The sequence below is a fragment of the Lepidochelys kempii genome, chromosome 6 (genome assembly GCF_965140285.1).
Source record: "Lepidochelys kempii isolate rLepKem1 chromosome 6, rLepKem1.hap1, whole genome shotgun sequence".
In the NCBI taxonomy this organism is placed as follows: Eukaryota; Metazoa; Chordata; order Testudines; family Cheloniidae; genus Lepidochelys; species Lepidochelys kempii.
This window is the reverse complement of record NC_136385.1, coordinates 128726250-128752001: the sequence shown is the minus strand read 5'-3', so window position 1 is coordinate 128752001 and position 25752 is coordinate 128726250. Positions and strand designations below refer to the sequence as shown.

The 25752-nt window shown below is 49.0% G+C and overlaps 1 protein-coding gene across 2 annotated transcripts in view; it reads right to left on the bottom strand.

Moving 5' to 3' along the window:
- Positions 1-16409, bottom strand: part of NEMF (nuclear export mediator factor) — a 41872-nt gene extending 25463 nt beyond the window's left edge. Inside the window, exons 1-12 of one of the 2 annotated variants that reach the window (XM_073350220.2) lie at positions 16323-16409; positions 13040-13108; positions 12134-12236; positions 6860-6985; positions 6636-6784; positions 6333-6400; positions 5867-5953; positions 4131-4207; positions 2822-2892; positions 2656-2731; positions 1301-1363; positions 181-258 (exon numbers count right to left, since the gene is read on the bottom strand). In XM_073350220.2, coding sequence (XP_073206321.2) covers positions 181-258; positions 1301-1363; positions 2656-2731; positions 2822-2892; positions 4131-4207; positions 5867-5953; positions 6333-6400; positions 6636-6784; positions 6860-6985; positions 12134-12236; positions 13040-13108; positions 16323-16381 — 1026 coding nt within the window. In that variant the 5' untranslated portion in view covers positions 16382-16409. The remainder of the gene's footprint in view (positions 1-180; positions 259-1300; positions 1364-2655; positions 2732-2821; positions 2893-4130; positions 4208-5866; positions 5954-6332; positions 6401-6635; positions 6785-6859; positions 6986-12133; positions 12237-13039; positions 13109-16322) is intronic. The other variant, XM_073350222.2, reaches the window with a different exon arrangement.
- Between the last annotated feature and the right edge of the window lie 9343 nt (positions 16410-25752).

Sequence of the window (25752 nt, the reverse complement as noted above, 5' to 3'; positions counted from 1 at the left end):
ACAGTTCACACTTCCCTCTAGCTTCTCTCCCTTTTTGGTGAACTTGTTAGTGAATAAATACTCCGATTTGTCATCTCAAGTGAACACTAAGGAACACAACTTAGGGTGGAAGTGATACTACATGGAATATTAAAAATATTTTCTCTTTAAAACTTGTCTTATGAAAACAGATAGCTCTACCTGAGCTTGATGAAGAGATTCTAGTCTATGCTCATGATCTTTACGAACATTTTCCAGCTTCTTCAGTGCTTGTTTTTCCTTTCGACAGCCAAAGAAAAGAAAGTAAAAAGATTATTAAAGCTAATGTTTAAAATCAAATTTACACAGGTTCAGAGGGAAGGTACTGTACATCTGGGGTCAGGCTTGAGTTATGAGAGATTACAAGTATTGGTTACAAGGTTCACAAGATACATACATAGCACATAACCAGCACAGACCCAGACTGGAGTTTTTAAAAAAATCAGTGAATAAGTGATCTCGGGTATGCAACCCATAAAATTTATTTAGAGTCCAAGTCAGTGTTGGTGTAACGAATAGGTACATGGGTGGGGGTGCATCCCTTAGTCAGTCAGGGGAGGAAGTGGGTTATTTCCCTGACCGGTGGTTTTGTTTACTCATCCTAGTACTGACAGTGTCCCATGACGTGCTCCGTGTAGAGGTCTCTGGACCACCTGATGGTGTCAGACACCATGAGCTGTCTCATGAGCCGGGCGTAGCGCCGACCGACTCTGCATATTACAAATTTTGCAGTGTTAGATATTCAACACCCAACTGTATCCTATTACAGTATGGAGAGGAAAGAAGTGGAAACAGGATTTTGTTGAGCACTGTCATAGAAAGCGTAGCAAAAGCCACTTCAGTGATTTTTGGACAGGCACTCCATTCATTACGGATCATTACCTGTTAGGTTCACTCCCTCTGGGGCACCTGGCATTGGTCACTGTTCATAGACAGGATACTGGGCTGGATGGACCTTTGGTCTGATCCAGTATGGCCATTCTTATGTTCTTGCTGATTAGCTATTCAATGCCGTGTCTGCACAGTTTAAAAGGAATCCACGGAAGCATCGTAACACTAATAATAGTAGCGGTCATAATGATTGTAATTTCCCAACAAGAACTGCCCTGGTGCATGCAGCTTCAGACCTGCCCCATACAAAGCAACCCATTATCTTTAACTGAACAAGACAGCACCCACATGGTGCTACAAAGAGCAAGGGCCCCTAAATCAGACAAATGTCCAGCATCCTGAAGCTCTAAAGGAGTTAAATCAGCTGTTCTGCTTGTGAATGAGACTGTACCTGTTGCAAAGCTTTCAAATCAATCTTCTGACCTTCTAGCTTGGAGTAAAATTCATCCACGGCCTTCAAGAAAAAAAGTCAGTTTAAAGGATCTCAAAGGATGCAATAACCTAGATCAGGAAAGAGTAAGCAGACAGGAGTGGTTCTGTTCTTAAGAGGAGACTGCAAGACTGCAAAAAGGAGTCTGATCCTAAACTAGGTTTCAACACACTTCCCCTGCTCTACCTAGTCAAGGGACAGTTCAGCGAGGTACTTAAGCACAGGCCTAGCTTTAACCATGGGACTGAACTGGAGCCAAATTCTATATTAGCAAATGATGTAGTGAAGGAAGGAACACGTTCTTTAATCTAAGTATGTAACAACTGTGAAACTACCGTAGGTACAGCCATCTCTGCAATGAGCCATCATAATAATCAAGGTTTCAGAGTAACAGCCATGTTAGTCTGTATTCGCAAACAGAAAAAGGCGTGCTTGTGGCACCTTAGAGACTAACCAATTTATTTGAGCATAAGCATAATTATCAATTGGTTAATAAGAACAGAATCTCCAAATCAAGCATATGAAGTTCAATACAGTTCTTTGTGGTTGGTTTCAACAGGCAGAAACTGCTTACAATAAAGTTTCTGAGTTTATTTATGCTATGAAAATCACCAGCACTGTGAGGTAGGTGGTACAAACATGATGGGGAGGCATGGCAGGAGAGTGCAAAGTAGGGAATCTAGAGATCGGATTTAGTATAAAATAATTATCTATAGGTTATGTTAACCTTAGTTAGCCAAGAACCAGAAAGGACAAAGATTTCATTTTTAGTGAAATTCCATGTCAAACATTCATCATATTTATATTTTTGCTATTACCCTCAGCTATAAACCAACTGTCTATAAACACCTATATAACCACCAGCAAAATATGTTTAAACAAGTGAAGACAGAGAGTAGCTTGGTTCTGGACACAAATACGTCTTTCACCAATGCTACATGCTATATTTCAGTTACTGGACATTTGAGAGACAAGATGAGTGAGGAAATATCTTTTATTGGTGAGACACACAAACTTGGTCCAATAAAGATATTTCCTCATCCACCTCGTCTCTCTAATGTCCTGGGACCAACACAGTTACAACACCACAGTTACTGGACATGACAGACAAATTGGGAACATAAATGGGTCAACTGTAGTTACCAAGAAATATTTTATTTAGCTTATATCTTACTATGATACTTACTGATTTTACACACCAAACTACCTAGTCATAAAGCATAAAAACGTAATAGTTTCCAGCACCATATTTTCTTTCACGTTTTTAGTATCAGTCATTTGAACTACTTAGTACTGTATCAGCAAAACCACTATACCTTATCAAATGTTTCGAATTCCATGTACGGACACTTTAGATGTTGAGAAAACAAGAAAGGATGAAATTCCTCATATCTGTAAAATATACATTTGATAGTATCACTTGAATGCTTAATATAAATTAGCTTTCTAGCAAGAAAGGGAGTTAATACTTCAAATATTTACGTGAGGATTTCTTCTGCAGGTTTATCTGGCTCCAGGCTTGGCTTTTTCTCCCGTTTCTGAAGGATATAACCCTTAAAAAAAAAAACCCCATAAGACACCACATTCACACTCATTTCTTTCCAGGAATCTTAAAAGTTATTTTTCCTTTCTTGCCCAAGGAGGAACAGTTTAACACCTTGCAAACATCTGACACTAAATCCACTGGTAAGCTCTTTTTTCATAGAGACTTTATGGTGCTAAGTGACTTTGCAGGTAAAATTTTGGCCACTCACCTTTATTCTAAAATATTCCAAATGAACACTGAACTTCTATAACAAACCCAAGTATACAATGCATCACACAAACTTTGTACCTTACATTTTAAACAACCCTTGTTTGTTAAGGATGCAGTGATGGGCAAGTCAGAATCAGAATGAATTGTACCATAAACTGAGCAATCCTTTCCGCCTTGAAGTTAGAGAAGAACTTGCTATAAGACAGCAGACTCAGAACATGGAAGAGAGAGGAGTGGATGGGCTATAGCACAATTTTTCCACAAGAAGTGAAAATGATCAGAAACACTGGCACGGGCCCACAGAAGATGTTCAATAGTTATTGCAATAAATAAATAAATACATGTTTGAAAATTAGGACTAAATTCCCAGGGTTAAAGAATGATTTCTATTACCTACTGGTAATTGGCAGTCTTTCTACTCAGGCCTTATTCCCAAGTTGCATTAAGATCGATGTAGAAGGATAAATTACAATCATATTGCTCGTCAGGCGCATGAATACCTTGAAGACACACAACTGCAAAATTAAATTTTGGTTCCTCATTGAACTACAGACTGAGATTATTTTGATATCCCTGAACACTTCATACATTAAAATTACTATCAGTATTTAAATACAATGGTGACACACAAGTCAGATAGGTCCCTTTTACTCCATTAGCTCATTTACAAGCTGCACGTCCAAGACAAGCATCATATATACACACCGGACCCTTGCTAGAACGTGCATCTATATAGCGCAAATTCACATATAATGTGGTTGCAGCAATGGATCCCAAATTTAATTACTTTAATTGGAATTCATTTTAACGCGGTACTGTGTATGGATCCCAAATCCCACGTTCTAGCGAGGGTCCGGTGTATTCCTTATTAGTATCTGGAGGACATCAGAGCAGCAAAAATAGAAAGACAACAACATGAAAAGATGTGATAGGCATGCTAAACCAATAGCAAATGTCTGACATGATAGAAGAACAATAATGCATGTTTCTTAGACGGTTTAACTTTGAACTATGCAGATATCAATTAAGATTTACCTTTCCACTAAAGTGGTTAGTTATCTTCATATATTCTTCTGCCTTCTGTAAAGCAGCAAGTACCCTTTCAATATTTTCTAAAGGAGAAAAAAAATGGATTTTGAAGAGGCAAGAATTTTGGGATATTTTACATAAACACATAGTGCACTACTTAACCAATAAAGGCTAAAGCTTGACAGACCAAAAACTAACCTCTGCTACTAACTGCATTTCTAGCCAGGGGTACAGAGGAATTTTCTCCAATATACAGTTCTTGTGGGAAGTCTGGATTATGAGATTTTCAATAATCCTACTCTCTGAAATACTCTAAAACCAGGATTCTTGCAAATTTCAAAAAAGTCCGCATTTTAATAAGCATCTTTAACCATCAACTCCTTGCATTAGAAACAAATGTCCATTTTGAAGAAAGCCTCATTTAGTGTCCTTTTTAAACTTTGAGATATTTCTTTAAAAAATACGTATTGCAGCTACATGCATAAAATATAAGAGTGCTGGCATAAACACATAATTGCACATAAAAAACAAGGACTGGATGCGTGCAATTACCTGTCTTGGCAAGGGTGTACAATGAAAGTCCCTACTTTTGAAACATTAGCCATAAAACTCCCTTCTTTATTACAGCACTTCAGATAACAACAGATATCAGGTATTACATTATTTTAATTAATTACAGATCATCATATTAACATAGTTCTCCCCCTCCGAAAAAACACTCATAGCAAAGTACGACTACAGAACTAATCATTCTGACCTTACCGCCTCAACCCATAATTGTATATTCCAAAAAAATCAAAAGCAACTGTTCTAATTCATTCAAAATCCACCATATAATTTTTTTCATGATTAACACTTTGGCACATGACTCTTGTATAGTAAGTCCCTTATTAATCCTTCCAGTATCACAATTACAGTAGCACTTCATCATATGACATAAAGTTAACTATTTAGAATTGAGGCTAAAAGGGATGGAAAAATACTAGTATATAAGCAATGCTAGGGCTTTAAGAGAATAGTGTTAAAGTAGTCTCCAGCCTGTAAAAACTTACACTGCATATCCATTGTGATGCTCCCCAAGGGTACCCTGGGTTGTGAGGTGCCTCACCACTATCTGCTTAGTGTGAAGCAGTCTTATCTGTGCCTGCTGTGGGTCAGCTCCCTGAAATCACCAGTCTCTGGCAACACAAGCACTGCCTTCCAGGCCTTGCTTTCTCTGGACAGGTAGCAATAAGCAGACACCAGTCTCAAAATCCTTGGACTTTTCCCTGCAGCATCCAGGCCCTTATCCACTGAATGCTCACAGAATTACCAGGCCTGGGGTTCCCAAAGGAACACTACATACCAGCTTTTAAGATTCAACTGAGGACCACTGCTTTGCTTAACACCACAGCACTTCAATATATTTATATTGAAAACACGAATAAGTTTATTATCACAGATTAGAGATTCATAGAGTAGTGAGTATGAATATTGGAAACCAATGGTTACATATAAATAAATCATGACACGCTTTTAGAGACCAAGCTTAACTAACAAGTTAAACATCGTTTGGTGGAAGGTTCTCTCACCCAAAGTTCCCTTCAGCGTTTTCAGCCAATCCTGGCTGAGCACCCTTTTTCCATGAAACAAAGCCACTGTTCTTTTACGTCCTCAGTGAAGGGTACCTAGGTGTCTTCTCTGCCCCTCCAAATATAGTCAAGCAAACCTTTGAAGTGCACAAATATTATACTCCTACATACCTTTGCTTCCCATCTGTTGATCTACTTTGGCATTACCAGACAATCCAGCTTCTATAAGGCAGTGCTCAATGAGTGTGGCTCCATAAGCTATAAAAGTAGAAAGAACCAACTATAGAAGCAGTTTAAACATTCAGGTTGAAATCTGTATTAAGAATGATTAATTTCCAAAATTGAATGAGACATTCTAGCCATCACTGAGAAAATTCAGCAAAGGTCCCGATACTATAAGTGCTTCATGGACAAATCCCTACACCCATATAAAGCATATTAAGGGATTGCAGCCAAGTTTCTATACCTTTGTATTAAAATTCTAGTCTTAACAAATAATTTTGCATTTTATACATAGGAGACTGTCTTGAACCTTCTGAAACACAGTTGTGTCTTTCTTATTTTAAATTTTCACATTACATCTAATATGAATGCAAACAGTTTGCACATTTCATATTGTAATAATGCCATTACTTACGAAGATGTGGGTTAAGGACCCTCTTTAGCAGTTCCCCGTTAGGTGCATTTGATATTGTTTCAGTCAACCTAAGAGACATAATAAGCAGAATTGCTGCTATTCAAAAGAATAAATGTACAACGTTGAATTGATTTTCCATGTTTTCTGAATTAGAGAAGAAAGCAAACAATTTCAATTCTGTGAGAACTGCATCACCTACACAATGTTCAAAGCTTAAAACAGACTATTCAGACTCAAAATTTTTATATGTAAAAATGGTCTTTGCTTTATTTATAATATGCATGTTGCACAGAATAAAGTTACCTTTCCAAGGTAGGTAATGGTGCAGATGCTTTAGCGTTATCAACTGGGTACCGTTCCCGAACTGCAAATTTGACATCATCTGCCTCATCTGTGCGAAACCTCAGGATGTTTAAAATTAAGTATTCATAGTCTGTCAGAACAATGTTTCCCTGCAATAGCAACAAAACTGATTATTAGAGTCCATATTAAATACTAATTATAGACTAAACAGTTTTATGACTTACTCTGTCGTAAAGCTCAACAATGAGATGATAGGCTGCTTCATCACTTCCAAATTGAAAGTCTACAATTCTGTCTATCCCCAGCTGTTTTACACTGACAAGTCTTCTACTCCTTAAATGCTTACGACACTGATGATATGGAAGAAAAAAAATATTAAAATATGTATATGTATATAAGGTGTAAACAGAAAGGTCCTACTCATATTATTTTAAACTGAAATATTTAATTAAACGACTGTGTGTGTATGCCCGTGAAAATCTGAACATTTCTTGTTTATCTTGCTTGTATTTGTCTATAATAAGTGGAATAAAGATAAGACCTGGTATAAACTTACAAAACTGAATATTACATTCATGAGCTGCTCAAACTTTGACAACCATCAAGCTCTGATCTACTCTTGCTTGTTAAAGAAAAATAGTAGCTCCAAATTGCAAAAAATTAAACATTTTTGTTAAGCATTCAGCATTTACAGTAATAAAAACAGCTGTACTATTTGAAACCTGCATGTCTCTGCCATCCCAAGGAGGGAAAGAGCTAGTGTAACCTAAGGCCCCAATCCTGCAATGACCTCCACTCAGGGTTACTCCTGCTTCCACAAGCCTCCCACTGACTTCAGTGGGGGATTTGCAGAGAGGTATTTCAATGAAGCTCCTCATGGGCACTCTTGTGTACGGTCTCTTCGCAGGAGTGGGGAGCTAACAAGATCTGTAATCTGATTCTGCAATCAGACGCATCCACAACGGCTCTATTTGCTGAACTGGAGCCTAATAGTTCACTTCAAGGCCTGACACCTCAGATAGTCTAATTCAGAAGTCCTTACTTATGCAAGACTCCCATTCACTCTGGGTTTTGCCTATTCAGAGGCTTCAGAATCTGGCCTATATAATAAAATAATAATATATTCACTTTGCCAAAGTAAAATTCCAACAGGCATGGCTTATGAGTGAACATTTATAAGCTTGAGTATCAAAGGCCTGGTCTACAGTACGCAGTTATTTCGGAATTAGCCGAGTTAATTCAAAATAAAACTGATTCCGTCCACACAACCAAACCGTTTATTTATTTATTTATTTAAAAGGGCTCTTTAATCCGATTTCTGTACTCCACCTCGGCAAGTGGAGTAGCACTAAAAATCGAGATCGCAAGTCCGGGTTACAGGTACTGTGGACACAATTTGATGTTATTGGCCTCCAGGAGCTATCCCAGAATGTTCCCTTGTGACTGCTCTGGACAACACTCTCAACTCCAGTGCACTAGCCAGGTAGGCAGTAAAAGCCCCAGGAACTTTTGAATTTCATGTCCAGTCTAGTCACCATCAGCACAGGTGACCATCAGCACAATCCACCATCACAGGCAACCATGCAGTCTCAGACGAGCTCCAGCATGGCCTGAGCGGGAGGTACTGGATCTCATTGCACGTTGGGGAGACGAATCTGTTATGGCAGAACTACATTCCAAAAAAGAAAGGCAAATATGTACGCTGAAGTCTCCAGGGCCGTGATGGAGAGAGGCTACTCCAGGGACACAGAGCAGTGTTGCACAAAAATCAAGGAGCTCAGGTAAACATACCAAAAAACCAGCGAAGCGAATGGGCGCTCTGGGTCACAGCCCCATACGTGCCGCTCCTACTGTGATCTGCATGCAATTATGGGGGGGGGGGTGACACCACCATTACCCCACCACTGTCCATGGACACCCGTAAGGGGGGAGCTGCATGGAGCAAGGAGGATGAGTTATTGTAGGATGAAGAGGAGGAGGAGAACAATGCACAGACGGCAAGTGGGGAATCCTTTTTCCCCCCTAGCCAGGACCATTCTTAACGCTGGACCCAGTCGCCTCCCGGACCATGACCCTGGAGAAGGCACTTCTGGTGAGTGAGAGCCTGATCAGAGCCACGCGGTGGGAGGAAACCCGCCGCACTGGGCTGTTCGCGTTTAGTTTAAAGGGCTCATCCCTGCTCAGAGCCTCATCGCAGCCACACGGGGGGGGGGGGGGGGGTGTTGCGCCACGGGTGTTGTGTGAAGTGATCATCCCAGAGAGCCCACAGACCCTCCTTTTATATGGCAAACCCACCAGGCATTGCTTGCTATGGGAAAGGGGGCCCAGCAGTTTGAAAGCATTGAAATGAATGTGGAAGAAGCAGAATCCCATGTGCCCCTAGGGCTTACCATGGCTGCCTGCAAGCTGAATTCTGTTGCCCGGCCACGTGTGATGGCTTACTTACACCAAAGTGGCAGGCACTTCAGTATAAGAGGCAAACTGCGACCTTGTACAGAAAAAACATGTGCTGTGTACTACGAATTGTCTGTTTCACTGAGAAAGTGTCCCCTTTGTTCTCTAAAAGATATCTTTTAAAATACTACCCTCCCTTTTTCTCCTCCTGCAGGTGCAAATGTTTCAACGCGGTCCCTATCTACTCCGTCCCAGAGGCTGATCCAGATTAGAAGGTGGAAAAAAACGAACTCGGGATGACATGTTCGCCAAGCTCATACGGTCCTCCTGCACTGATAGGGACCAGCTGAATGTGTGGAGGCAAACAATTGCGGAGTCCCATAAAGCGTTACATGAATACGAAGAGCGGAGGGATGTGTGCGATGAGAGCAGGCAGGATGCTATGGTCAAGCTCATGGGGGAGCAAATGGACATGCTCCACTGTATGGTGGATCTAATGCAGGAAAGGCAGCAAGACCACAGACTGCCGCTGAAGCCCCTGTATAACCGCCCTCCCTCCTCCCCAAGTTCCACAGCCTCCTCACCCAAGAACACGGGCGGGGGGGGGGTATTACGGGGACCCACACACTCAACCCCAGAGGATTGCACAAACAGCAGAAAGCTGGCATATCCAAAATTTTGATTTGATTTCTGGACTTGTCCTTCCCTCCTCCTCCACTCCCCTTTCCCAGTACCCCCCCCTCCCCCAGTCTACCTTCTGATTTCTCTCAATGTGTTGTGCAACAAATAATAAAGAATGGTTTTTAAACAATTGTGACATATATAGAGGGGGCAGGTAACTTCAAGAGAAAAACACAACTGTACCCTGGCCAGTCATGAAACTGCCTTTCAAAGCTTCTCTGATGTGCAGCATGCCCTGCTGCGCTCTTCTAATCACCCTGTTGTCTGGTTGTGCTAAATTGGCCGCCAGGCGAGTTGCCTCAACCTCCCACCCCGCCATAAATGTCTCCCCCTTACTCTCACAGATATTGTGAAGCACACAACAAGCAGCAATTACAGTTGGAATATTGGTTGTGCTGAGATCTGAGCCAGTAAACGGCGCCAGCACGCTTTCAAACATCCAAAAGCACATTCTACCACCATTCTGCACTTCCTCAGCCTATAGTTGAACTGCTCCTTACTACTGTCCAGGGTGCCTGTGTACGGCTTTACGAGCCATGGCATTAAGGGGTAGGCTGGGTCCCCAAGGATAACTATAGGCATTTCAACATCCCCAACAGTAATTTTCTGGTCTGGGAAGTAAGTCCCTTCCTACAGTTGTTCAAACAGACCAGAGTTCCTGAAGATGTGAGTGTCGTGCACCTTTCCCGGCCATCCCACATTGACGTCGGTGAAACATCCCTTGTGATCCACCAGTGCTTGCAGTACTATGAAAAAGTACCCTTGCGGTTTACGTACTGGCCGACCCGGTGTTCCGGGGCCAAGATAGGGATATGCGTTCCGTCGATCACCCCGCTGCAGTTGGGAACCCCAGCGCATTAAAGCCATCCACAATGGTCTGCACATTTCCCAAAGTCACTACCCTTGATAGCAGCTGGTCAATGATTGCGTTGGCTACTCGCAGCACAGAAGCCCCCACAGTAGATTTGCCCACTCCAAACTGATTCCCGACTGACCGGTAGCTGTCGGGCGTTACAAGCTTCCACAGGGCTATGGCCACTCGCTTCTCAACTGTGAGGGCTGCTCTCATTTTGGTGTCTTTGCGCTTCAGGGCAGGGGACAGCAGGTCACAAAGTTCCATGAAAGTGGACCTACGCATACAAAAGTTTCTCAGCCACTGGGAATCATCCCATACCTGCACCACTATGCGGTCCCACCAGTCTGTGCTTGTTTCCCGGGCCCAGAATCGGCGTTCCACGGCATGAACCTGGCCCAGCGCCACCATGATCTCCCAATCGCCACATGCCATGCTTCTAGGAACATCTGTGTCCATGTACTTATCACTGTTGTAATCGCACTGTCGTCGCTTCCTCGCCCGGTTTTGCAGGTACTGCACATACTGCTGGATAATGCGCAAGGTATTTACAGTGGTCAAAACTGCAGCGGAGATCTGAGCGGGCTCCATACTTGCCATGCTATGGCGCCTGCACGGGTAATCCTGGAAAAAGGGCACGAAACATAGGAGAGCAGAGTGGCAGCAGAAGAGGTGCTGTTCGGTTCACGATAGCCGGAAAAAGGCGGGAAATGGTTGTCTTCTGTAGCTTTCACGGAGATGGGAGCCCAGGACAGACAACATGGAGAAGCTTGGTTGCGCGGCAAGAGCGGTAGAGCAGAGTTGGCGGCGGAAGCTGTGCTGCTCAGTTCACAATGGCTGAGCAGAGTTGGCAGCGGAAGCGGTCGATGAGGAAGAGAAAGAGTAGATACTTATAGAGATTACATAGAAAGTGGAGAGGAAATGCGACGTGGATTCATAGTACCAGGAGAGAAGCGGTTCACCATACTACACTGTCTGCTGAAAGCAGTATGGCGTCTGCACGCCAAAAAGGTGCGAAACGATTGTCTGCCATAGCTTTCACGGCGGGAGGAGAGACTTACAACACACACCCAGAAACACTCGTGAGAATGTTTTTGCCCCATCATGCACTGGGAGCTTAATCCAGAATTCCAATGGGCGGCGGGGACTGTGGGAACTGTGGGATAGCTACCCACAGTGCACCGCTCCGACATTCGATGTTAGCCTCGGTACCGTGGACGTACTCCACCGAATTCACGCTCTTTAGTGGGGATACACAAGACCAAATGTATAAAATCGCTTCCAAAAATTCGAATAGAATAATTTCAAAATAATTTCGTACCGTAGACGTACCGTAAGTCTTAAAAACTACATTTTGACTGTTGTCAGGTACCAAGCATCAGTTCTGTGTCCCCCACCATTCTGCAGTTGCCCTTCTTTTCAGCCAGTCCCCACATCATCATCATCTGCTTGACCAAGACCCACTCAGCTAGCTGGCAATACTTTAATAGTTCATTTACATCTCAGATGTGAAACTACAGCATTACTCTCTCTTCTGAAGGAAATTTCAGAAAGAGAAAGATTAATTTACCTTCATTGCAAATCCAGATGGCATCATATTCTTTGGCCACTCAAACTCTGTTGTGTGAATCCGTATACCAGATTCAATTAGAAGTGTAGCTTTACAGTCTGGCCTGTTGACAAAATAAAGACTAGTTTGACACTTTAAACGCCACCAATTTGTCATTATACCAATGACATTTCATTAGAGCTGCACACCAAAGTACCACAGATAGATTTCTTTGACTTATAGTTGAAGTTGTAGGGCTTTCAGAGGAAGCTATGGTCAAAAATATTAGAACAGTTGAGATATATTGAGGCCAGGTTGGTAGCAAAAAGACGAAGTTAAAAACTAAGTTTAAGATAAACTAAATTAAAGGCTAGATATACTGAGGTTACTTGATTACTCCAAAAATATCCAGGATTACCTTTTGCAGGAAGTCATTTTGAAAGGCCACCCACCCAGAGCACTGTCCAGTTGGTCAGGTGCATTACAAATAGGAAAAGAGAAAGCTAACAGTCCAACACAGAAACTGGGTGACCAAAAGGGACTTTTCTGGCCCTGTGTAAAAAGCATCAGACTACACAGACTCATTGCTTCAGAACAGCAACTCCTGTGGTCATAACTGCTTATCATTACCACAGCATACGCACTGTTCTTGGTATTTACGAGAAAAAACTTTTAGGCGCAAAACACACCTGCTCTTCCACTTATTTTCTGTATTTTGTTTGTAAAAAGGGCAAAAACAATTATCTTCCTGTGATATTTCCTAAGAACGCCCATGATAAAAATATTTTTCTTCTTCCAGGGAACACCACAAAACTAGTTTTTAGCAAACTGGTTATAAAGGCTTGATAAGCAGCAATTAATACAAGACAAATAGGCTCAAATTTAAGGAGGAATAAAACAGAGCTCACAAATGTTAAGAGTTCTTACTTTTGAAGGCGAATAAGATAGGTCTTATTATCCACATCATAGACATTGTTTACTCTCATTCCCAATAAGCTGTTAAATAAAAAATAAATACATTTTGTGAATCCAGTATAGAATTCATACAAGCCTGTCAGAAAGATTCAGTGACAACTGAATCTATATGTACATAAATAAGTTTCCTAGGTTACAATATATTATACAAATAGCATTTGAAGAGGTGATAGGGTAGACGCAGTAAAATGGACAAGCTCCAGGAGAAATTACGATACAATTAGAATTTGCGGGGAGCACTATTAATGAAATAAATGCAAAAAGGAACTAAAATAGAATAGCCACTTGAACAAGACTTTAATGCAACTCCAGAATTTCAGCAACAATTCATTTTATGAGACACTAATGCATATGCATATCTCTGCATCAGCAATTTATCATTGAAGCCCCACTTACATTAGCAAACTAGCCCCCCTGGCTGATGACTGTCAGCAGTACATCTGGCTAAACAGGTGCTGAGAATGCTTGAAGAGCTAGCCTGGATGGGACTAAAGCACTTTCAGCACCACCACAGAAAGCACAACTGAGATTTGATCCCGTTGCTGTTTCATTCATAGTTATTCAAGACACCATAACATGGATGATAAAACTCCCATGTAAATCACACCTTGAGGGGTATCAGGGTCTCCTGGGTGGAAGGGGGAGGGACTATATGAGTTCCAGGGGGTAGTGGGATGGGGTCTCAGGACGTCCATGAGGGACAGTGGAATGGAGGTGGAGGTGCAGTTTGTCTGGGCTCCAGTGGGGTGAAATGGATTGTGTGCGCACAGGGGTCAAGACGCCCCTAGTCTCCTACATGGGGCAATGGGTGTGTGTGCAGAAGAATCAGGGCTCCCATGCAAGGCAATGGGGTTGGAGATGTCAGGGCTCCCTTGGGGGACAGCGGGGTGGGATGGTCAGGGTTCTCCTGGCCTTTCACATGGGGCAACGGATGTTATGGAGCATCAGAGTTCCCATAAGGATCCATCGGGTAGGGTGGTTCCCCGATCTCTAACATGGGGCAACAGGGGTTCCTGTGGGAGGGCTGTGGGTGTGGGTTCCCAGGTCTCTCACACCAGGTGGTGAGGTGAGAGGTTCCTGGGGGCAGGGGGAAATTTGACAAGGGGGCTCCCATGGGGGCAGTTCCCAGTTTCTCACATAGGGTGGGGGGGTTGGTAGGGCAGAGGCATTCCCAGGGGCCAGTAGGATGGGGGGTTCCCCAGTCTCTCACACAGGGTAGAGGGGTGGGGGTTCCCATGGTGGGTTCTCATGTGTGGCAGGGTGAAGGGTGGTTGGGGGGCAATGGGGTGGGGGTTCCCATGGGGGGAGACAGTACCAGTCAGGGTGGTTGGGGGCAGTGGAGTGGGAGTTCCCATGTGGGGGGTTCCCATGTGGGGGGGGGGCAGTACCGGTCCGGGTGGTTGGGGGGGTGGGGGTTCCCACACGGGGGTTCCCCTGTGGGGGGGCAGTACCGGGCGGGGTGGTTGGGGGTTCCCATGGGGGGGAGCAGTACCGGTCCAGGTGGTTGGGGGTGCCCATGGGGGGGCAGTACCGGTCGGGGGTTCCCCTGTGGGGGGGGGCAGTACCGGTCGGGGGTTCCCCTGTGGGGGGGGGCAGTACCGGTCGGGGGGGTTGGGGGGTTGGGGGTTCCCATACGGGGGTTCCCCTGTGGGGGGGGGCAGTACCGGTCGGGGTGGTTGGGGGCGTGGGGGTTCCCCTGTGGGGGGGCAGTACCAGTCGGGGTGGTTGGGGGTTCCCATGGGGAGGCAGTACCAGTCGGGGTGGTTGGGGGGGTGGGGGTCCCATACGGGGGTTCCCCTGTGGGGGGAGCAGTACAGGTCGGGGTGGTTGGGGGCGTGGGGGTTCCCCTGTGGGGGGGCAGTACCAGTCGGGGTGGTTGGGGGCGTGGGGGTTCCCATACGGGAGTTCCCCTGTGGGGGGAGCAGTACCAGTCGGGGTGGTTGGGGGGGTGGGGGTCCCATACGGGGGTTCCCCTGTGGGGGGGCAGTACCGGTCGGGGTGGTTGGGGGCATGGGGGTTCCCCTGTGGGGGGAGCAGTACCGGTCGGGGTGGTTGGGGGCGTGGGGGTTCCCCTGTGGGGGGAGCAGTACCGGTTGGGGTGGTTGGGGCGTGGGGGTTCCCATACGGGGGTTCCCCTGTGGGGGGCAGTACCGGTCAGGGTGGTTGGGGGTTCCCATGGGGGGCAGTACCGGTCGGGGGTTCCCCTGGGGGGGGCAGTACCGGTTGGGGTGGTTGGGGGTTCCCATACGGGGGTTCCCCTGTGGGGGGGCAGTACCGGTCGGGGTGGTTGGGGGTTCCCATGGGGGGGCAGTACCGGTCGGGGTGGTTGGGGGGGTGGGGGTCCCATACAGGGGTTCCCCTGTTGGGGGGCAGTACCGGTCGGGGTGGGTTGGGGGGTGGGGGTTCCCATACGGGGGTTCCCCTGTGGGGGGCAGTACCGGTCGGGGTGGTTGGGGGGGTGGGGGTTCCCATACGGGGGTTCCCCTGTGGGGGGGCAGTACCGGTCGGGGGTTCCCCTGTGGGGGGGGCAGTACCGGTCGGGGGTTCCCCTGTGGGGGGGGCAGTACCGGTCGGGGTGGCTGGGGGTTCCCCTGGGGGGGCAGTACCGGTCGGGGTGGTTGGGGGGGTGGGGGTCCCATACAGGGGTTCCCCTGTGGGGGGGGCAGTACCGGTCGGGGTGGTTGGGGGGTGGGGGTTCCCATACGGGGGTTCCCCTGGGGAGGGCAGTACCGGTCGGGGTGGTCGGGGGGTGGGGGTTCCCATACGGGGGTTCCCCTGGGGAGGGCAGTACCGGTCGGGGTGGTCGGGGGTTCCCATGGGGGGGCAGTACCGGTCGGGGGTTCCCCTGGGGGGGGCAGTACCGGTCGGGGTGGTCGGGGGTTCCCATGGGGGGGCAGTACCGGTCGGGGGTTCCCCTGGGGGGGGCAGTACCGGTCGGGGTGGTCGGGGGGTGGGGGTTCCCATACGGGGGTTCCCATGGGGGGGCAGTACCGGTCGGGGTGGCTGGGGGTTCCCCTGTGGGGGGGGGCAGTACCGGTCGGGGTGGTTGGGGGGCAGTGGGCTGGTCCCAAGAGGGCGGCCGAGTCGGGGGGGGGCTGTTCCCGTGGAGGGGGTTCCAGCGCGCGGGAGCACCCGTGTGGGGACGGGGGGGGGGGGGTCTGAGGGAGGGGTCCCGGTCTCTCGGCGGGGGCGGGTCCCCGGACACCCCCGGGCCCCGGCCGGGCGCTGACGCTACCTGTCCCTGAGCTCGGCCAGCACCGCCCGGATGTCGATGGTGTTGAAGCGGGACTTCATGGCGGGACGCCCCTGACACCCCGCGCCCCCCACCCCTGGCTCCTCACGCGCCCAGACACCAGCGGCCGCACATGCGCAGTGCTCGTCCCTACGGCACGCCCCGGCAGCCCAACTTGTGCGGCGCGTTTGGGGCGGCTCCGCGCTGGCGCCGAGAGCCCCGCGCGGCGGGGAGGGGGAGGGGGAGGGGGAGGGCCGCTGCCGGTGAAGCCGCCCGCGCAAGCCTGCGGGGGGAAGGGCAGCGGCTTCAGCAGCTGAACGGAGCATGCTCGGAAAGAACAGGCGGGCTTGCGGCACCTTAGAGCCTAACCCGATTTGTTTGAGCGGGAGCTTTCCTGAGCTACAGCCCGCTTGTCCGTTAGCCCGGCTGCCCGCTCGCCCCCTCCCAAACGAGGAGCAGCAGCGGGGCGTGGAACATTTCGTTCAGGGCGCAGGGTTCAGCTGCGCTATGGCAAAACCAGGATTAAAAATTCCGAGCTGCCCGGGGCGGAAAGTGGCCCGTTCCCACGCCGAGCGGGTCGCACCTGGCAGCGGGCACCAGGATTCTGTATGCGGGGCGGGGCTCCCCGCACCGGGGCTCCTGGGCGGGGGATGCGGGGACCGGGGTCCGCTCTGGGAGGACAGCGGAGCCCACACACCGACAGGAGCGGCCGGGGGCCGGGGGGGAGCAGGAGCCTTCCCCCATGGCAGCCTGCCCCCGTCTGGCCAAGGCACACAGCTCCCCAGCGCCGTTTAAAGCCGGAGATGGGAGCGGGGAAGCCCAGCCGGGCGCCGTGGCAGGCGCCTGTGATCCCAGCTCCTGGGGAGGCTGAGGCCGGCGGATCGCTGGAGCTCGGGGGTTCTAGGCTGCGGCGGGCGGTGCCGAGCGGGTGTCCGCACGAAGCTCGGCAGCGATATGGTGAGCCCCGGGGAGCTTGGGGTCACCAGGTTGCCTAAGGAGGGGTGAACCGGCCCAGGTCGGAAACGGAGCAGGTCAAAACCCCCCTGCCGAGCCCTAGTGGGATCGCGCCTGTGAATAGTCCCTGCAGCGTAGCCTGGGCGAGACGGTGAGACGCGGTCTCTTTTTGTCCACACACCCACCGGGCACCCTGGGGGGGGGGAGGGGAGCACCCGCACGCCGGGGATCCTGGAGGATCCCATGTACTGGAGGTTATAAAAGGGGAACAGGGGCACCCACACACCGGGTGTCTCGCAGCCAGAGCCGCGACCTTAAGTTACAAACGGCAAGTGATGGGGAATCCACCCCGTCCCTTGCGGCGCTCGTGGCGCTGGATAATTAGCTTCACTCTTACAAAGGGTCATTTCCAGGCGGGATTTTGTGACAGCGACTTCAAGCCAAAGGGGTCTTGTTCAACCTTCCTCTGGTGAATTAAGGAACCCTTTAAAAGCACATATTCCCCCCTCTGGGAATTTTTAAAACAATGTATTTAAAACGCTGATTAAATCGCCTCTTAACCTCCATTCAGTGAAATCAATTGAGCTTCTTCAATCTCTCGCTGTAGATAAAAAACAAAGGAAGTACACTGTTCTGCTCTAAGGCAAAAATCCTGCTCTTTCTAAAGGGAGTTACTGTTTAAACTGTCAGTTTGGGGAAGGATTTGGCTTGCACTCAGAGATCTGTGTGCTGGGTTATAATCTGCGATCTGAAGGGTCAAATGCAAACAGCGTTTAGATGAGACCAGCGGTTCTCAGTCTGGGGTCCGTGAGCCCTTCCAGGGGGGCCGCAGAGTCCCGCGGCGAAACCCGGTGCCCTCAAGCCCCAGTGCTGAAGCCAGGAGCGGAGCGGGGCTGAAGCTGGTGCCCCCCAAGCCAGGAGTAGCAGATGGCTGAAGCCGGGAACCCCAGCGCCCCACATTGAGGCTGGGAGCTCCACTAGGAGCCCCCTGCCCCTACAGAGCCCCAGCCACACCTCCCTGCACCCTGAGCTACTCCCTTCACTTCACACAGCTCCGAGCTACCCTCTCGCTGCACCCTGAGCGGTTTGCAAACTTTCTGAACTGAGTTCCCCCTTTGAGTTATGTTTTGGTTGCGTCCCCCCCACAGCCCAGATAGGCAGAGTAGCCTCTTGAGTGAGCCAGGGGGTGGAGGTAGCACTCCCCCCCCCCCAGACCTTACTGTGCGGAGCTAACTCAAGCCCTGTCACCCCTCACTTCCACCCCCCAAATCGAAGTGAAATTCCCTATGCCCCAGGATCCCCAACCGGGAGGCCTGAGCTCTCCTCCTCCACCCTACCACTGGGTCCTGGCATTTTTATAGCATGGGGGCGGCCTCAGCAAGGAAAAGGTTGAGAGCCCGTGACCTAGGGCACCATTTCCCCTAAGGCTGGCCCTGACCCTTAAAAAAGGGGAACGGGGCAACCGCGCGCCAGAGATCCTGAGGAGCCCAGCCCCCGCCAGGCACTGCTAACACTCCTCCCCCAGCAGAATCTGTGTGGGCACCAGCAGACAGGAGACACTCAACCTGACCCCCCGAGCAGGCCCTGCTGCTGGGCTAAGTATTGGCACCCCCCCGGGAGCTCAGCTGTGAGCAGGGGGGTAGAATGAACTCCCACTGCTGCTTCTGGGGGGGGGGTTCCCTGCAGCCACATTTGCCTGTACACCACAGCGGGGGGCCTGTGTCATGCTGGGCCTGAGACTCAGCTGGGATTGTCTGCAGGTGACCCTGAGGTACCCTGCTCTCTAACTAGGGTGACCAGAAAGTAAATGTGAAACATCAGGACAGGGTGTGTGTGTGGGGGAGGGGGGGTAATAGGTGCCTATACAAGAAAGAGTCCCAAATATTGGGACTGTCCCTATAAAATCAGGGCATCTTGTCTGTAGTGAAGGACACTGCTCCACGTAGGAATGTGCCAGTAGCACTTATGAATACAGTGACAAAGTTCTTCCTCTGCCTTGGTGGGTCCTGCACTTATTGGAAGATTTGCTTGGCTCAGAGACTCATAGCCACCCTCAGTTTGGCCACTTTTGCTAGTGGCTCACACCTGCCATTCACTCAGCTAACCTCATTACTGGCCAGCATGGGGAAAGAAAGGAGAACAATCCCCGCAGTCTCTGCTGACCCACCTAGTGGGTCAGGGGATAGGCCAGGGACCTTCCCCTCTGGTGGGACCCACAGTCTAGGTCACCTCCCCTCAAATAGGGAGTTGAGAGGGAGAGGGGGAACCCAGGCTCACCCTCTACTCTGGGTTCCGGCCCAGGGCCCTGTGGATTGCAGCTGTCTACAGTGTCTCTTGTAACAGCTGTGTGACAGCTAAACTCCCTGGACTACTTCCCCATGGCCTCCTCCTAACACCTTCTTTATCCTCACCACAGGATCTTCCTCCTGAAGCCTAATCACACTTCTACTCCTCAGTCCTCAAGCAGCTTGCCTTCTCACTCCTTGCACACCCCCCTACTAACTGATGGGACGTCCTTTTTAAACCAAGTGTCCTGATCAGTCTGCCTGCCACAATTGATTCTAGTATGTTATAAATTGGCTCCAGGTGTCTTCATTAGCTTCCCTGTCTTATTGGTTCTAGCAGGTTCCTGATTGCGCTAGGGCAGTCCCTGCTCTGGTCACTCAGGGAACAGAAATCTGTTTATCCAGTGGCCAGCATATTTGCCTTCGACCAGACTCCTGCAGGGCCCCTGCCCCGTGGACCCGACCGACCCCCCCGCCCCTTCACCGTGAGCCGGCTGCGTGAGCTGCAGCCGGTCCGGTTCCAGACCGCGCCAAAACGACATCTCTACACGCTCGTGCTCCACACCCTTCATGTCCTCACCCTCGCGTCCCGCCCTGACACAACGTAGCGGGACCTCCTGCCACCTCTAGAGGGTGAGGAGCCCCGGTGGGCCAGCCTCTATTCCACCTTAGTGCCGAGGCCCGCCGGGGATATCAGTTGGCGGCTCCTTCACGGGGCCGTGAGCACGGGCGTGTATTTGGCGCGGTTCACCCCGATTCCGGACACCTGCCCCTTTTGCGGCGTGAGGGAAACCCTGGCGCACGTCTATCTGGAGTGCGCCAGGTTGCAGCCCCTATTCCGGCTCCTCACCAATCTTTTGTTACGGTTTTGGTTGCACTTTTCTCCTCACCTTCTCATCTACGCACTCCCTGTCCGTGGCCCCACTAAGTCGCGGGACCTCCTGGTCAACCTCCTCCTGGCCCTGGCTAAAGCGGCCATCTATAAAACCAGGGTGAGGAGGTTGGCCGATGGAGTCTCCTGCGACTGCGGGGCCTATTTCCGCTCCTCTGTCCATTCACGCCTCCGAGCGGAGTTCCTCTGGGCGGCGTCCACCGACTCCCTTGACGCCTTTGAGGAGCGGTGGGCGCTGTCCGGGGTTCTCTGCTCGGTGTCCCCGTCCGGTTCCCTTCGTTTGACCCTTTGACCGCACTCCCGTCCCTGTTTTTCATTAGTTGTCCCCTGTAATTAGTTGGCTCTCCAGGCCCTGTGGATCTCCCCCTTAGGCTGGGGGGGGTCCTTTTGTAGTGGACGAGCTCTGCCCGCCCACTTCCTGAATCCCAATAGGACCAGACTCCTGCAGGAGTGGTGGGCGCTGTCCGGGGTTCTCTGCTCGGTGTCCCCGTCCGGTTCCCTTCGTTTGACCCTTTGACCGCACTCCCGTCCCTGTTGTTCATTAGTTGTCCCCCATAATTATTTGGTTTTCCAGATCCTGTGGACCCGCCCCCCACCTTAGGTTTGGGGGGGATCCTTTAGCAGTGGAAGGGCTTCGCCCGCCCACTTCCCGGATCCCAATAAGACCAGACTCCTGCACCCCACTGGTCTGGGTCTGTCACAGTACGTATGGATTGTAAGAAATTGCTATTGTATTAAACTGCTACCTGATGTATGAAATGCCTACAGATAGCAGTTTCTTGCACTATAGTTTACGTGAAATCACTACATGAAGAAATGTGCTCTCTATAGCAGTTGGCGATACGTATAGATTGTAAGAAACAGCTTTTGTAAAAAGATGCTACTTTATTTGTACATGCTTGAAAACTCTTATCATATTTCAATCTTCCCTCATAGGTCATGTTTTCTAGACCTTAAGTTTATAAGTGTACTCTCTATGCCATTATCTCAATCATTACGATTTTGAATAGAAACATATCCAGAATTGATCCCTGGAGAACCCCACTCATTATGCCCATCTTATTTATCGTTATGTCCATCTAGGTTTCATTTCCATAGTTTGTTTATGAGAAGGTCATGGGAGGCAGCATCAAAAGCCTTACTAAAGGCAAGATAGACCGTATCTACTGCTTGTAGGCTTTTTACACTGTTAAAGAAAGCTATCTGCTTGGTTTTACGTGAGACTGCTTGAAATACGGTTTTTAGCAAAGCTGGACCTGTCGCTGCTGCAAGCTGCAGGGATGCGCTGCTGCCTGTGACACTGCAATGGGATGAAGCTAATTCCTACAGGCAGGACTTTCTCACACCATGGGTATGTGAGACCGTTATCTGTAGCAATCAGCTACATCAGCTGACCTCAGTGAATTCTTACCATTAGCAGTTCCTGAGAGTTGCGAAGGGCTGTACCTGTTAGCCTTGTGGTGTTCTGAACATTAGCTCTTATGCTAACAGAAAGTGACATGGATTGGGTACGAGCTCAAGATATGACAGTCTTAACTCCTGTGCTGACAAAACATGAAAATGACCTTTTCCTTACATATGTTTCTGGATGGTACACAGCTGTGGCCAGCTCAATTAGGGCCCAGCTGGCCCTGATAAGAGGGCTGTGGGCCACAAGCTGGAGAAGTCTCACTCTAGCCCTGGAGTGAGGGGGAAGGGGAATAAGGTACTTAGAATCATAGAATATCAGGGTTTGAAGGGACCTCAGGAGGTCATCTAGTCCAACCCCCTGCTCAAAGCAGGACCAATCCCCAATTAAATCATCCCAGCCAGGGCTTTGTCAAGCCTGACCTTAAAAACTTCTAAGGAAGGAGATTCTACCACCTCCCTAGGTAACGCATTCCAGTGTTTCACCACCCTCCTAGTGAAAAAGTTTTTCCTAATATCCAACCTAAACCTCCCCCATTGCAACTTGAGACCATTACTCCTTGTCCTGTCCTCTACTACCACTGAGAATAGTCTAGAACCATCCTCTTTGGATCCACCTTTCAGGTAGTTGAAAGCAGCTATCAAATCCCCCCTCAATCTTCTCTTCTGCAGACTAAACAATCCCAGTTCCCTCAGCCTCTCCTCATAAGTCATGTGTTCCAGACCCCTAATCATTTTTGTTGCCCTTCGCTGGACTCTCTCCAATTTCTCCACATCCTTCTTGTAGTGTGGGGCCCAAAACTGGACACAGTACTCCAGATGAAGCCTCACCAATGTCGAATAGAGGGGGACGATCACGTCCCTCGATCTGCTCGCTATGCCCCTACTTATACATCCCAAAATGCCATTGTCCTTCTTGGCAACAAGGGCACACTGTTGGAGAAGGGCAAGGGGAGCTCCAGCCTGTTAAACCTGCAGGCCCTGATGAAGGCCTTTGAAAAGGTACAGGGGGGCTGCAGAGGTGCAGCCCAGGGATAGGCAAATGCAGCAGGTCCTAACGCCTTGCCAGTGATGAGTGGCCATTACACTGCAGTCTGCCCCAGTGAGCGGAGGCTAGATGATGACTGGCAGTAGCCACTGAGGTAAGGTGGGTTTAGAGGGTTGGGGGTTCCCTGGGAGGGGAAACCCAGAATAAGGGGTTACTGCAGGGGCAGCACCCCAAGGTAAAGGGCACCAGAGTCTAGCAGGGATATGGGTGCCAGTCGCAGGCAAGACACTGTCTAGTAGGAGGCGCTCTATACACTGGAGAGCTAATTCCCTAGATGACCAGAAGGAAGTGCTGTGCTGGCGAGTCTCGACCTCGCTACAGTGTCATTGGATTAGAGGAGCTTTTGTGGCAAGAACCACCAGCAGACCAATGCATGTGTAATTATGTTTAAAAACTCCCACCTTAACCTATTACTTCCCAATTCATGAGGATAAAAGAACTAGCACACTGGATACCAGTAATATTATAAACTTAAACTTTTCTTTGTGGGTCAATTGGACAAGGCCGTACAAACTAATGAAGAGAAACAACCAAATTATCCAGCTGACTGAAATCACACAGGCCCAGGTTCAGACACGCAGTTTGGCTAATTTATATCAGAGATCTGAAATATAAAGAGTATCTGCACAAGCAGAACAAATTAAAACACACCATTGATATGATATTCTTAAAGGATGGGCCCCCTGTTGATCTTCAACTTTAAAAATTGTTACACCCAATTATTCTTTTCTTTATTCTGATAAGTTTAATGTTAATTGTAATGTGTGGTATGTTCTGTTGGATACTGAAACCACCCGCTCAGATTGTTTCAAAAAAATTATATAGCCTTGAGACAATTACATAAAGTAATAAATACCGCTGGACTGAAGGGTCATTTGAGGGTGAAGGTAGAGCTGAATTTATGAAATTTGACTTTATTTTGTATCAAATGAACAAACCAAACTTCATTGTTCTAACATTGTAACTCCTGTTTGCCCCCCAACATTCTAAATATTCATTACACGTGTTTTAATAAGATTCCATATTGTAACTAAAACCCCATTTTAAAATGCTTACTCCATTTTGCAAAACCCTGCTGTAACCTCATTAACTTAGTTCAGGTGTGTGAATGAGGGATGCATGGATAATGGAATCAACCTCCAGCCGCAGACCCACCCCCCAGACCAGTAAATTTCCACCCCCTGCTCAGACCCTGGCCACGATTCGCCCCCTTTGCCCCCCTGCCAGAAGCCGTCCGCAGAGTCCTGCGGGTGTAAGGGCAGGGGGAAGGGCAGCGGCTTCAGCAGATGAACGGAGCATGCTCAGTGCCCCGTACGTGGCACGTTCCTACGCTGAGCGGCACCCCGCAGGACACCGGCTCGGGGGACGCCCGCAGCCCGCTCTTTCCCGGCCGGAGGGGGCGGCGCTAGCGGCGGCCCGGTCCAGCTCCCGCCTGCCCCGGAGGCTGCCGTCGGCGAAGCAGGGCTCGGAGAGGAACGTCTTGGCCCGCTCCAGCGCTGGTGCCTCGGCCCCGGGGCCTGGCCAGGGCGGAGACACAGCTCCGGAGTCCGGCCGCCGGGCCTCCCAGGGGTGGGAGGAGGTATTGTTTCATATTCTCTGTGTATATATAAAGTCTGCTGCAGTTTCCACGGTATGCATCCAATGAAGTGAGCTGTAGCTCACGAAAGCTCATGCTCAAATAAATTGGTTAGTCTCTAAGGTGCCACAAGTACTCCTTTTCTTTTTACTTCTGCAAATGTGCTCAATGGGCATTCACATTGTCCCCTAAGAGTTTAATAAGCATGGGCTATTATGGAGCTAGAAATCAGACAAGGGCAGTCATTTAAAGATACATCTCTGTAAGAGAAGAATTTGGGCCCAGTGAATTTCCCATGTTGAAGAATTTGGCTTCCAGAAAGTAGCAGAGTACAGAAAGTCCCACACAGCCGTTGCTTGTTCTTGCCATTGTTATGAATTATACCTGGTAGGACACGCACACAACTGCTGCGAATTATACCTGGTAGGACATGCACACAACTGCTGCGAATTATACCTGGTAGGACACGCACACAAATGCTGCGAATTACACCTGATAGGTCACGCACAGTTTGAATCTAGGCTGAGGCACAGAAACAAAGTCCACAACTGCAGAGTTCCCAAAAGACACTAAGTTTATTACGCTCGAGCGTGGTGCCCCCCTGCTAGCCAGGAGGGGACCCCGAATACAGATTATACAAAGGTTATATACTTTTTAGCAAAGCATGTTGCCCTCATGCATCAGAAACCTTAGCCAATAAACAAACCCTTTTTTTATCTACCACCTATCCCTGCTTGGTGCATTCCTCATGCTTAACTAGTATGTTAATGACACAGCATGGTCCTAAAGCCATGCATCAGTAACTTTTATTATCAGGATGTGGAGCTAAAACAGAAAGGCCAACTAGTAACTCAAGGATAGTGTTAAGATCATGCCTGGTCAACAAGAGAACTGTGGGGCTGGAAATCAAGGGACCAAAACTGGTGTGTCGGAAATGAGGTCTAATTGGCAGACAAAATAATAAGAGGAAGGACTATTCCACCAATCGCTCCCTTTGGGGTCCGTTAGAAAAAAGACTTTCGGGGGAGAATGAAGTGCTCTGACTAGCTGGGAGATGGGTGGACAGGAAGAAGTGAGCTTCACCGCACGGCTGCCACATCCACCATCTCCTAGGGACCTCAGGATCCACCGTAACGCTGTTGGGCCTTCATGATCCTGATCCTGATGCTGAGAAATGTCCTGTCCAGACCAGGCCTGAGAGAGAGGGACCTAGATGACACGGCCACCTCCACTGGCTCTGGCCAAATCCCAAACACCACCTGTGATGTAAG